Source organism: Mauremys mutica, chromosome 21 (assembly GCF_020497125.1).
Source record: "Mauremys mutica isolate MM-2020 ecotype Southern chromosome 21, ASM2049712v1, whole genome shotgun sequence".
NCBI classification, from domain to species: Eukaryota; Metazoa; Chordata; order Testudines; family Geoemydidae; genus Mauremys; species Mauremys mutica.
Genome location: NC_059092.1, coordinates 7,245,712 through 7,258,892, shown reverse-complemented (window position 1 = coordinate 7,258,892; position 13,181 = coordinate 7,245,712). Strand labels below are relative to the sequence as shown.

Below are 13,181 nucleotides of genomic sequence, written 5' to 3'. Positions count from 1 at the left end.
TCAGTAGAGAAGTTCAGTCCCCCCACGGTCCTTCTCATCTCCCCTTCCCGTTGCCCGCTCTGTGCCTGTCCCTTTCAGAGGCTCCTGGCCTTCCGCTCAGGCCTGCGAAGCGCACCGGGCACCAAGAGGCGTCTCAGACCTCTTTGCCAAGCAGCATTCGATACAGCAATCAGTTTCCCAGCGTTACGCAGCCTTCCTGTTTGGTAATGTGTCACGCAGCCTCAGAGAGAATGGAAATCTTTAGCAGCTGGCAGCCTTCTCCACTTTGCAGACAAACACACAGTTAGTCAGCCATGAGCACTGCCCTTTTCATGTGGGTTTCAGATTGGGCTGTTTGATGCACTGTAGCTGACTGAGCCTAGAAGATGGCCGATAAGACGCTCAGTGGCAAAGCATTGTGTGTTCAAACACCTGGATTCCCTAAAGCCACATGTCTGAATCCTATCAGGGCTACCACATCCCTTTGTTCTTCCAAGGGAAATAAACACATAACCCTAGAAAGATAAAAGTGTGTGGATCTGTCCAACGAGCCCTTCGAACCAAAGGATATTGAAGGTCTCCGTAGCATTTCTATCAGAGAAAGTGTGTGCCTCTGGTCAATTTTTCCCCTGTCACAATCTCATACCCTGTCCTGTGTGCTACATGGTAGCTTTCCCCCACCCTAGAAATGGCTGCATTCGTGGAGCTGTGTTTATCTTGCTGGATAAGTGCTCTAGGAGGAAAGGTGCATTATGAATGTAACATTTTATTACAGAGACCTAAACACCAGGACATAGTGTGTGCGCTGCAACAAGTGTGAGCTGAGGGGCAGCCAGACTAGATCAGACCCGTGGTCCATCCAGCCCAATATCCTGCCTCCAACAGTGACCAGCACCGGGTGCTTCAGAGGCGGTGCAAGAAACTCCAGTGATTATTATTAAATAATCTGTCCATAAACAACGGTTCTTTTTAACAGATACAGACTCAGCCCAGTGGAAACAAGCCACAGCAAAGCTCCAACCCAGGCGGGGTGCACTGGTTTGGCTACAAGAAGATCCCACTGAAATTTGACCCCGAACTTGAACTGAACCACTCTGCTGGAATATGGAAGAGTGTGGGTAACTGCTTGTTTTCCCGACTCTCTGCTCTTCCCAGGATTAGAAATCCAGAAATACCAGCTCGTGCTGGTCCCAGTCCCTACCCAACCCAGAGGGAACGCTTTGGTGTAAGCCAGAGGGGAGTCAGAGAAGCTTGGATATATTCAGAGGAGCACCTGAGCCAGTCATTTGGAGGTTTGCCTCTTGCTAACTCCAACCTGACCCCTGCAGAGATGGGTCGATGACCCTCTTCAGAGAGGAGCGCCCAAGTGTCAGGGCTGGCAGGGACATCACAAGGGCACCGTGAGAAGGAAGCACGGTCTAGTGGGTAAAGCATAAGACGAAGAGTGTTGCTAGAGGAGTTCCATATATTGGCTGTACCACTACTAGATCCTGAAATCATTTCACCTCCTCCCTGTGCCTCCATTTCCCCATACGGGGACTCAACAACCTGCATTTTACAAAGTGCTTTGAGATCCTCAGATGGGAGGGGCTAGAAAAATGCACCGTGATTAGTCCAGTTTCCAAACCTCCTGCCTGTCGCACGTTCCCCCCGCTCCGAGCTGAACACCAGCTACCAGCCCTCCAGCTGGTGTCCATCACGACTCCATAGACGACACTGATCTCCAGCTGAGGCTCTGGCCCGTCATCTCTGCCTGAGGAGAGCGGGAGAAGGAGCCTTTCCTCTTGTATCCCGTTGCCTCTGTGGGTCAGAGGAGCAAGATGAAACGGTTCTGAACCCACGGCCCTCTGCCCAGCTGCGTCATCAGAGAGCAGTGCCTGCAAGCCCTGCAGCTCAGCAGCAGAAAGCCTCGTGCGACTGCCGCCCTTCTGCATCTAGCAAGCTCGGGACCCGCCCCACCCTGCTCCATTCTTTACCGCCTCCTGCTGATCAACCTTGGCCTTTCGGGCATCGACTGCAGGTCCCTTCCCTCCCCCTTCCCCTGTTCTGCCTCCTGGGTCTGGCTTTGCAGAAGCTGCTGGCTGTGCCTTGCATGACTTCTCTGGATGGCTGTGGTGGCTGCTGTTATGAATCGGCTATTTCCTGTCTGACAGGAGCCAAAATCCAGGCAGAAGCCACTGAGATCTGCAAAGGAAAACAGCTAAACTGGCGAGAAGAGGCGCAGCCTCTCTGGGGCTCAGGCTGAGCGAAGGGGAGAGGCAGAGGGGGGCCAAGGCGTTTCTGGAACATCCCTCTCCAAGCGGGTGTGGCTCACAGGCCCTTGCCCTGCTGCATGTCCCATCCCAGCCCCTAAGGCCCCACGCTGGTCTGGCCGGCCTTCCCAGCTGAGGCCAAACGGGGCCACTCCTGGGTTGGCCAGCCCATGGTTGTACCCAGGAAGGCCATGGAGATGAGGTAACTGCCTCAGCCGCTCTCCCTGGTACTTGTCAGGCTGGGCATGGAGGGGTGAGCTTGGGACCAGAAGCTAGATCCTCCATGGAAACCAGCTCAGCCAGCTCTTCCCAGGTCTCTCCAGTGCCTGCCCTTCTAGTGGCATTTGGGGTATTGATTCTCCAAACAAGCAGCGCGGCTCATTTGCTCAAAGTGGCACGTTCCAGCTGCCCTGTTCTGACCACAAGGATGGCCAAAGAAAAGCAGCTTCACTCAGGGAAAAACCGCTTCTGCTTCATCATTTCGACCAACCAGCCACAGGCCTCTGGCCAGCTAGTGCCCACAGAGCAGATCAAGGCATGTTACAGGGCAGCATGGCAAGACTCTTTGAGCACTGGAGGAAGCGTTGGATCTGGTTTAGGATTCATGCAGTTGCAGGTCCTGCCAGGGAAGCTGATGACTAAGTCCACTCAGTCTTACTTCTTATCCAGCCAATCGCTCAGGCAAACAAGTGTGTTTACATTTATGGGTGATAATACTACATGCTTCTTATTTACAATGTCCCCAGAAAGTGAGAACAGCCATTTGCATTGGCGTTCTTGTAGCTGGCCTTGCAAGGTATTTACGTGCATATGCTAAACATTCGTATGCCCCTTCAGGCTCTAAAGTTTTACATTGTTTTGTTTTTGAGTGACGTTATATATAAAAAAAACTACATTTGTAAGTTGCACTTTCATGATAAAGAGATTGCACTACGGCACTTGTATGAGGTGAGTTGAGAAATATTTTTGTTCATCTTTTTTACAGTGCAAATATTTGTAATCCAAAATAACAATATAAAGTGAGCACTGTACACTGAGTATTCTGTGTTGTGATTGAAATCAATATATTTGAAAATGTAGAAAAACATCCAAAAATATTTATAACACATTTCAAGCGGTATTCTAGTATTGGTTAACAGTGCGATTAAAACTGTGATGAATCGCAACTATTTTTTTAATGTCATGGTTAATTGTGATTTTTTTTAATTGTTTGACAGCCCTCCTTTAAATCATTTTGTTTAAAACGTGCACTATGTTTTATTAGTGCCACAGCAATTATCTAGAGTGTTGACATGACCAAACACCACAGCCCAACTGACGATATAAAGAGACACAGCACACACCTATTTGCTATCTGAGAGCGCCATCACGCTAAGGAACGAGCGGCTTTCAGGCACAGCAGGCGTAGTTCCCACTGGACAGGAAAACACAAAATAACATAGCATGAGTCATTCACAAAGCCCGTGTCAATGATCCATGATCAAACTACCAATGATCCTTTTAGGTCTGTTCTAACATGGGATTGGATGACATCTCATCACAATCCTTGAAGGGGCCATTTAGGGAACTGGAGTAAAAATCCGTCTGGGGTTTGGTCCTGCTTTGAGCAGGGGGTTGGACTAGATATCTCCTGAGGTCCCTTCCAACCCTGAGATTCTATGATTAATCCGCTCTGGGCTATCAAAAGCAAGGAAAAGATTCCCAATGAGGGGGAGGGATAACTCAGTGGTTTGAGCATTGGCCTGCTAAACCCAGGGTTGTGAGTTCAATCCTTGAGGAGGCCACTTAGGGATCTGGGTCAAAATCAGTACTTGGTCCTGCTAGTGAAGGCAGGGGGCTGGAGTCAATGACTTTTCAGGGTCCCTTCCAGTTCTATGAGATAGGTATATCTCCATATATATACACAGCAGAGCTGGGGGTTTCCAGCACAAGGAGCATTACAGATGGGAAATGAAGTGTAATGGCAGGTGCATTGGCAAAGCAGCATGGGTGCTGCAGGTCAGGAGGGAGAAGCATCTGCAGAGCTGTACCTGGGAAGCCCAGGGCTGCCAGTCAGGATTCAGGTGCACTGATGCAATTCTTTGTAGCAGGAACTGCTCCCATAACTCTTGTTATCCCATCAGTGCCATCAGTGTGCTACATTCATGAGGACTTGCATATCATCCACATGCACTCCCTTTTCTCAGGACAATTTGATTAGAAAACCTGCCTTTAGTGCTGTCTATTGCTGACGGGCGAGAACAATGTAACACAATCCCGCGTAAGTCACTGGAGAGTGCATGTTTTCCAGGAGGTTTCATTTGGTTGCAAAGCTTCTCCCATTAAAATAAATCTTCCATCTGCAATGAATCCCGTAAGCGAGACTGAAATAATACAACAAGCACTTGGTTCCGTGAACTAAGAGGACAAAACTGAAATCTAGCCGCAATGACAGGCTCGTCAAATGAAGCCTATCATTATCTCAGTGACCTAACGAGCAGTGGCATCTCTTCGGGACTCCATGTTACAATGTTTCTTCTGTACTGAAATTACAGAGCTAAACCCCCTGATTTGCCCTTTCCGAAGAGTTTATTCAAAATGAAAAGTCCAGGGTTCTGTGCAGAGGTTCCTCTGTGTATTCCTGTTCAACTGCACAACCTGAACGCAGAGTCTCCAGCCTGACCCAGCTGCTGGCACAAATCGATGAGCCAGCTGGGTGAAGGTACCAGACTGCCTACTGTAACGGGCACACGTCAGCCTTTCTGGGTATTTATATGCACAGTAAAATCATGGCAAATTATTAGCCGGGGATTTCATCTATTAATTCCCCCGTCACGCTCCAGTGACAAGCCTGTTGCTGGTGAAGAGAAAAGAGAGCGAGCCCTGGATCTAGTCAGTGGGGGAGCTGAGGTCAGATCAGCAAGAGGAAGGATGACTCAGCGGTTGGGGTGCCAGCCCAGGACACCTGGGTTCACGTCACTGTTCGAGCACAGACTTTGGACAAATCACTTAGGGGTGGATCCGCAAAGGCATTTGGGTACCTAAACCACAGATGGAGATGCCTTAATCACTGGACTAGAATCCCTCCCATTCCATCTGGCTGTTCAGGTATTGTTGGCCAGTTAGGTGTCCTTGCATTCACCTTTTGCCATTAAACCTCTTGGGGGTTCTGGGCTGCTGTAGCTCCAGTCACTTTAACATCTTGGGACGGCACTATATTTAAACACCCGTTTTCACTGGACGGCCTTCAGACTTGGATTCCTGGAATTCATTTCAAAACCAGGACTAAAAGCCAGCTAGAAAAACAGAAGACTTGCCCAAGAAACCAACAGAGATTTTTTTTCCAGACTTTAGTTTGAAGATTCTGTTTCCAAGATAAAAATGCAGGACTCAGGCTGACGGTGAATGAGCGGAAAGAGAATCCGGATGGATGGACTGATTTGTGGGCTTGAAAATCATCAAACAGGGGCAGATCCGCAGCTGGTGTAAATCAGCATGGCTCTATTGACTTTGCTGGAGCTAAGTCAATTTACACCAGAATTATGGTACCGTTTAAAACTTTGACAGTAGTGATGGACAAGATCTGCTGGATCACTGAATCCTATTGTAAGGGCCCCAGGTAATCGATTAATTAATTTAGCTCTTCTATAATGGGTTTATCCACAGACCTCAAAGCACTTTACAAAGGCAGGAAGTATCCTTATCCTCATTTTACAGATGGGGGAAACTGAGGCACAGAGCGGGCCGTGACTTGCCCAAGGTCACCCAGCAAAGCAGTGGCAGAGCCCGGAATTGAATCAGGTCTCTTAAGTCCCAGTCCAGTGCTCTATCATTCTTCTGGACAAGCCTCTATTCGTGCTTTTAATTCTAAATGGAAGGGAAGCAGTAAAAGGAACCAGTGTGCTTTGTGGGGTGGGTGCAGGAGTCTCTGGGACTTACAGCTCATTGTGCCTGGCATCACAAAATGCATAAGGGACCTCTATGCCGCAAGCCTGTGCTCCCTTTTGTCAAAGAGGAGCCCACCCTGGACAGCCACAGTAACACAGCTTAACCCGTCTGGGTCCCCTCCGCAGCTTAGCAAATCCCCCTGTTGGCCAAGTCTCACTGGTCAGAACTCCGATGTGAGGGCAGGGAACTGAAACCACCCACCACAAACTCTTGGCCCTGACGCCATTCGGGTTTGCAGTCAGAGCCTCCACGGCTGCCCCGTTTGCCAGCCTGTTGGGATACGAACAGGAACCAATCAAAACCTGCCTTCTGCATCTCGGATCCGAACCGAACCTTACACTGGGGTCAAAACAGGAGCAGGATATAAACCAAGGCTTATTCTCATGAGATCTCCAGCCCAATTTTGCAAGCTCAAGAGGTCTGGAAAGTTTGGAGGAATGGCCAAACCTCTAGATTCTTAGCCAAACCGCCGACCATTTTTTGAAGTTCACCCTCACTCCTTCCCAGGCCACACAGCACAGACTGGCCTGGGGAAACATGGGAGATATGCTGGGCACAGCTTGGCGAATTATTGACTGTGGACAAGTTATCCAGTGATTGACGTCCCTTTTTCTGTCTGTTCACAGCCGGGCCAGGACTTCCATCCCGTTGTTCAGGGTCCTCAGGTATCCGACAAATCTTCAGTGCAGCCACACTTCAGCCCATGGGCTGCTCACGGCTGTTCAATGCAAGTATGCAATATTCAGGCTATGTGATTGGTCACCTAAGTCACATGTTATTGCGTCTACTCTCTAATTGGATGGCTGGGGCTTTTATAAGCTGAAGAAAGGCCTGAATAAATCAGTGGGGTTCGAATTCCCTCAGGGGAAGGGGAATTATAAGGAGAGGGTGCAGAAGATAAACAAGGATTCGGGAAGTGGAGGCTTGTAAATAATGCACTGGACTGGAACTAAGAAGATCTGAGTCGAATTCCTGGCTCTGCCACTGACTCCTTGTGTGACCCTGGGCAAATCACTTAGTCTCTCTGGGCGAGATTTTTAAAGGTATTCCCAGGAATGCTCATGGAAATGAATAAACAAAGCTGCAGACACAGTCAAATCAGATTAGAATTAGGGTCAGTGGCAGAGCCAGGAACAGAATCCAGTGCTCCTGAATCTCAGCCCAGTACCTTCTCCCCTGGACCGCGCTGCTTTTGTCTTATCAGAGAGGTTGGAACTAAGACCCTGCTTCTGGCGACTGCACTCATGTATGGGGGACTCTCGCAGTGCCACAGAGCTCCAGGGGAGTCAATGGGACTCCACACAGCCACGGGGCTCTGCTGGCACATGCACCAATGCATTTGTGGGATCAGGGCTTACACAGCTACGCAGGGGAGAAAGTGCCGCTGCCGATACACACTCTGCCCCATGTGCAAAGGGAGCTGACTGCAAAAATCAAGGTAAATATTCTCTCTCTCATTTCGTTCATCCCCAGCAATCTCAGGGCTCAGGCGTTATCCAGGACTATGGTGGGTAACGTGTGTTCAGATCGGAACGTGATGGTCAGGTTGACGGTCTCCCCACCAAAAGTTCTTTGACTCTCCCTGCTCCCCTAAGCAAGGCAACACCTTGCCACATGTGTTTCCCCTTTCCTGTGGGTCTCATTCAAAAAACACAGACCTCATTCCCCCCGCCAGCTCAAAGAGCCAGACCAGCACCAAGCATATAAATGTAAGACATGGGTGTTGAACTGAAAATGGTCCATCCGGTTACTCTGGGGCTGAGAAAAGGTGGAAATGTGAAGTGGAAGTGAATGGGAGTTTGCCCTGAATAAAGACTTCAGGATTTGACTCTATGCACGGTCAGGAATCAGTTCAAAGGCAGCCAACAGACACATACTGGGGCAAGGGGAAATCTGGACCAGGGCACCCAAGTGCCTTCAGATCACTCGTGTCCATACAGAGAAACAACTGCATAGAATTCAGTGTGCCCAGCTCACGACGGGCTGGGTCACCCCCAGCAGGAGCTGTGGTTCTCAGGAGTCTCGGTATTTCAAACTTACACTTAGCCCACTAAGCCGCCCCTTGGGCACATATCTCGCCCGTGTCCAACTCTGCAGATCACAGACAGTGCTAAGAACCAGGAGGAAATGACAGTGGAATCGAATCAGCCAGTTTGTTTGTCTTAGGCGTGCAAGACAAGCCAGCTTCCCAGGAGCCTGACATTCCACTCACGGTTACTCAGCCCTGTTTGTTAGTGATTTGAAAAAAGCTCTTAAAGACAATCAGGGAAAGAGGGGACCCTGATGTGTATCAGAATAGGCAGACTCAGGGCCCGTCTACGCTCCTGGGGGACTCAGTCACAGGACAGCAGCGGTTACAAGTCAGCTAATTGTAAAATCTAGCTCTTATGGAGAGTTTTTCCTCAGTAGATCTCAAAGCACATTACAAAGTAGGTCAGTGTCATTTTATAGAGGGGGAAACTGAGGCATGGAGAGGCGAACTGACTTATCCAAGGGCACCCAGCAGGCCAGTCAGTGGCTGAGCTAGGGAAAAAACCCAGGTCCCCTGAGTCCAGTCCAGGGCTCTATGCACTCGGCCACACTGCCTCCTTGGTCACACAAAATAGATGGGGCCATCTCAGGTGGTTGGCTGGTGCGGAAGTCCAAGGCGTAGCACAGATCAGGAGCCCAGTCAAGACACCATCACAATGAACCCTCTTCTAGCAGTGACCCACCACCCTACAGCTAGAACCTCACGGTTGGAACCCCGAAACCATGTCAATCTGCCTGAAGCCTACGATGGGAGACAGCTGTTCTAAGCAGGTTCCCCCAGCTGCAATAGCCAGCAGCACTGAGCCCTACAGTTCTGCTTGTCTTTATTTGGGGTGACGGGGTTCAGGGTGCGCACATCGACTGCCAAAGACTGCCGCTGACTTTGGATCAGGCCCGGCGTCCCTCTCCCTTCTCCTTGACCCTCCTTTCCATTCACCGGCGAGCAGGGACACCTCCAACAGCCGGTAAGGTTGCTCCTCCTCACTGGAGCGTCCCCTCATTTACCCCACTGCTGAGAGCGTGAGTGAATTTGGTGCTGGTGGAGCGGGCTGAAGTGCCAGGCCTCTGCCTCTCCGTGGGCAGCAGCAAGCCCGTCTGCCACCGCGTAAACCTCAGAGGCCACAGCCACGAGCGCTCCATGCTATTCCCGTGACTCACGGAAGCAGGCGGGACCCAAAGGTACTCAGGGAGTGGACCCCGTGCTGCAGAAAGGGCTCATTTTCAGAGTCACTTTTCTGACCATCAGCCTTGTGCTTGAAACCACATTGTCTAGCCCCTCTCCACATGAGAACCAGGCTCTGGTGAAACTGGCTTTTGAAGGGACTCCGTTCCCCACGCTAATTGCAGCCCATCAGCTGTGCCCGCCTGTAATAGAGGCAGCGGCATCGCAAGCCCAGCAGCTTATTTTGAGATCGCAAATGACGGAGAGGGAGCGAGAGGGCTGGGAAAATCAATAGCTTTGTCCTGAAAAGAGTGCTGGGAGGCTGCCTCCCAAGAGGTTTTATTATTTTCCAAGGCTTTCCAGACCACTTCATTTGCAAGAAAAGAAAACATCGTTTGGGCTTAACGAAGGCTGCCCTCCGGAACGCAATACAAGCCTGTTGCTAAATTCAGAGGCGTAAACACGGAGCTGGGCCAGCTCTTCAGACCTGGGGCTGCTCTGAAAGGGCAACTTGTAGATCCACTCTGGGCCCGATCTCCAGAAGTGCTGAGTGTCCCCAGTTCCAGCTGAACATAATGAGGAGCTGCTGCTGTTGACCACCCCAGGAAATTGGATGCTCCGTGTTTCTCTCTGCTTGGAAACCTACATCCCCCCACTTCTAATGATCACCGTGGGCACCTCTATTGAGCCTTCCATCTAGGGCGACCAGACAGCAAGTGTGAAAAATCGGGACGGAGGTAATAGGAGCCTGTATAAGAAAAAGACCCCAAAATTGGGACTGTCCCTATAAAATCGGGACATCTGGTCACCCTACTTCCATCCCAGGGTCGCAATGCCCTACACAACACCCTGGCCAGGCAGATCAGGACTATTATTCCCAATTTTAGAACTGAGGAAGCGGAGGCACAAACTGATTAAGTGACTTGCCAGAGGCCATAGAGGGAACCAGTGTTCCTGGCTCCTAGGCCAAGCTCCTCTAAGGTATTTAGGTGCCTAACTCTCATTGGACCCAATAGGAGTTAGGTACCTAAATACCTCTGAGGGGCTGAGCCATAGTATCTTACTCAAACCTTGTCTTAGTAGGTCCTGGATGTTACTGCGGTAGTTAGCAATGCACTAGTTCCCCTGAAAGGAGCGCTGTCACGTGCAGCCTCGCAGCGCACTCCTGTGGGTCTGAGGATCTAGGGTTCCAGTAAGCTTCATTATAATCAGTTTCATTTGTGAAACCAGCCGGGGGTAATTTTACCCCTTCATTATCCATGAAGGCCTATTGAGAGCAGCCAGCCGTTAACCAAGAAATTAATAGTTGTCATAAGTCATCGTCGCCTCCGAAAAGTGCAGGTTCTGAAACCACGGCTGAAAACCACCTCTCCATCATTCCTAATCTTTGTTCCGCAGGTTGATTGCTCTCCAAATGGCCCTGGAGGACTCATGAAAGAGAGACGATGCCCTAGAAGATTGGTCTAGCAACATTAACTTCAAGAGCATGCGGGTCCGGGGAGATGGTTTGGATTTAGAGAAATACATATCTTGCCAATTTACAGAAAATGGGCTTTTTCAAGCCAGGAAGAGTAGGGGGGCTTCTGCCAGAACCACTGTAGGAAGGGGGGGGGGGTGGCGATCAGTTATTTGCAGATGGGCTGCTTGAATAGGGAGCTGGGAAGGAGAGGTGCAAAGCAGAGAGTTTGGTTTACTGTGCAGGGCAGCAAGCAACACATTCATCCAAGGCAAACTGAAATGGGAGAATGTTGCCTGGGGGATGAAAGAGACATAGTTGACATAGCAACTTCATCCCAAAGAGCTGTGCACAGCAACCACTGTCACGCATTACTGAAATGCAGCCACTTCTGAGGTGGAACATAGCAGCTAGTGGACAGCACACAGAAACGCTGCACAATAGTTTAGAACAGGAAGTGAAGAAGAATCCCATATCCGAATAAAACTGCAGGGGAATTTAGGCAGGTGGAAATGGGAATCTGGCCAGGACACTGGGGCTAGCACCCCTATTCTTGCAAAAAGATACCAGGAAATCTTTAATACTCTGGAGTGGAGGCTCCTGACCAGCAGTCAGAGCTTACAGAATCACAAATCCCCTACCCCCAGTCGTTACAGAGCTGAGATTCTGCATTGCTGGAAATGGGGACATGAAAAAAGTGTACACAAAAAGGGTACACGCTTTGAAAACCCAGCCTCGTGCATCAAACCTACTGCAGCCCTTGCACAGCAGCTTGCAGAACAGTGGAAAGGCCAGTAACTGTGATCAGGGTGAGGGAAAAGCGAGAGTCACTCACTAAGTTCAAGTCAAAATTTATGAACACATCAGAGCTGATTTGGACTAAGATCCATCCTGGACAATGCTCCTTAAATTCACATCAAGCAAACTACCTCCCCCGCCCCTTACTTTTTGTTTTAAGCGAGCGTCCCCCTTTCAATGCAGGGCAGAACTCTCCTCTGGGCGGCATACATCACATCCCAGCTCTGCACTGTCCCGCCAGGAAAACAAGAGCTAGGTTTGCCTGGAGGGGAGTGGCTCTGGGCCTGTTCTAAGCTTAAGGCAGGGATGCTTTATATTTCTCCTTGCTTTGTCCATCCCCGTGCCACTGCTCAGCATAGCACAGGCCCACAGAAGTGCTTCCCAAACAGTGAAGCGGGCGCTTTTCATCTCTTCCAACAGCCGCTCAGATCAGGGAGTCTGCAGAAAAAGCTCTTTAAAAGTTCCTGCTCCAAGATGGAGGAAGCCTGTCTCTGACACCAGCTGCAGCCAGCCCAGGACACCGCAAAGAGCAGGGAAATCAGCGAAAAACTGGCCACCCGTCTGCAAACCCCAGAGCCTCCTCATGGCAGGAGGTCGACAGCCACTCATTACATCTCCTGTCACTCATCCAAGCACATTTCCCGTCTTTTATTTCCCTGCTGTGGCTCATTAGCCCCTTATGGCCTGCTGGGGGGAAGCCCGCCCCCCCGGGACTAGCTATCTGAAGTCTGTTTTCACCAGGCAAGATTTCAAAATGGCTTGTGAGCAAAGCTAAGCTAAACCAGTAGCAACTGGGGGTATTCTGGGGCAAAAATGAAAACGGGCGGAAGAGGGTAGGAGTTTCTCATTCTCCTCTTGCTTAGTCTGGTTTTACATCAGGAGGCAGTGCTGCCTAGTGGATAGAGACCCAGGGGTCCCTTTCCTGGCTCTGCCACTGGCTTGCTGGGTGACTTTGGGCAAGTCACTTCACCACTCTGTGCCTCAGTTTCCATCTCAGGTTTATTGATGATAGAGCTGGGGAGTAAGGACTTCAGTGGCATCTCCCTGGCTTTCCCAGTGTAATGGAGATCAGAGTCCAGCCCTATGTAATTGCCTGCCTCCTATCCCAGGGAATTCCAAGGTGGAACTAGGGGCTTTTACCTTCTCCTCTACTTTCCATCTGGACAGGGATCACGCGCGTGGTCCCAGCCTTCACCAGGGCTCTTCCCCACCTGCTGGTTCTTCCTTCCCTAGTCCCTTTTCTCTTCCTTTTATTGACATCAGACCTGCTGATAGCTGCTCCCTGCAGCACAAGCTGAGGCTTTGCAGAAAGAAGCCAAAATGGAGGATTGGCCATTTATAGGAGCCCCACCCACAGACAGGTCTGTGCTAATTACTAGGAGGAGTCTGTGCCCTATAAATAGGGTTGCCAGAATCCATTTTTAATAATTTTGATGGATAACAGTTTATTTTTAAGCATTTTTTCTACTTGTATCAATTTACATTTTCACAGCTGTGCAGAATGATGGGTGCTACGCTTTTCTGTTTCATCTGTATCCATTTAAATGCTCACACTTGCGGGAAATTATGCGGGGAT

At 50.0% G+C, this 13,181-nt stretch overlaps 1 protein-coding gene across 2 annotated transcripts in view; it reads right to left on the bottom strand.

The window, feature by feature from the left end:
- Nucleotides 1-12,898, bottom strand: part of MXRA8 (matrix remodeling associated 8) — a 52,717-nt gene extending 39,819 nt beyond the window's left edge. For both annotated transcript variants that reach the window (XM_044996513.1, XM_044996515.1), the window contains exon 1: nucleotides 12,746-12,898. In XM_044996513.1, the coding sequence (XP_044852448.1) occupies nucleotides 12,746-12,764 (19 nt within the window). In that variant the 5' untranslated portion in view covers nucleotides 12,765-12,898. The remainder of the gene's footprint in view (nucleotides 1-12,745) is intronic.
- Between the last annotated feature and the right edge of the window lie 283 nt (nucleotides 12,899-13,181).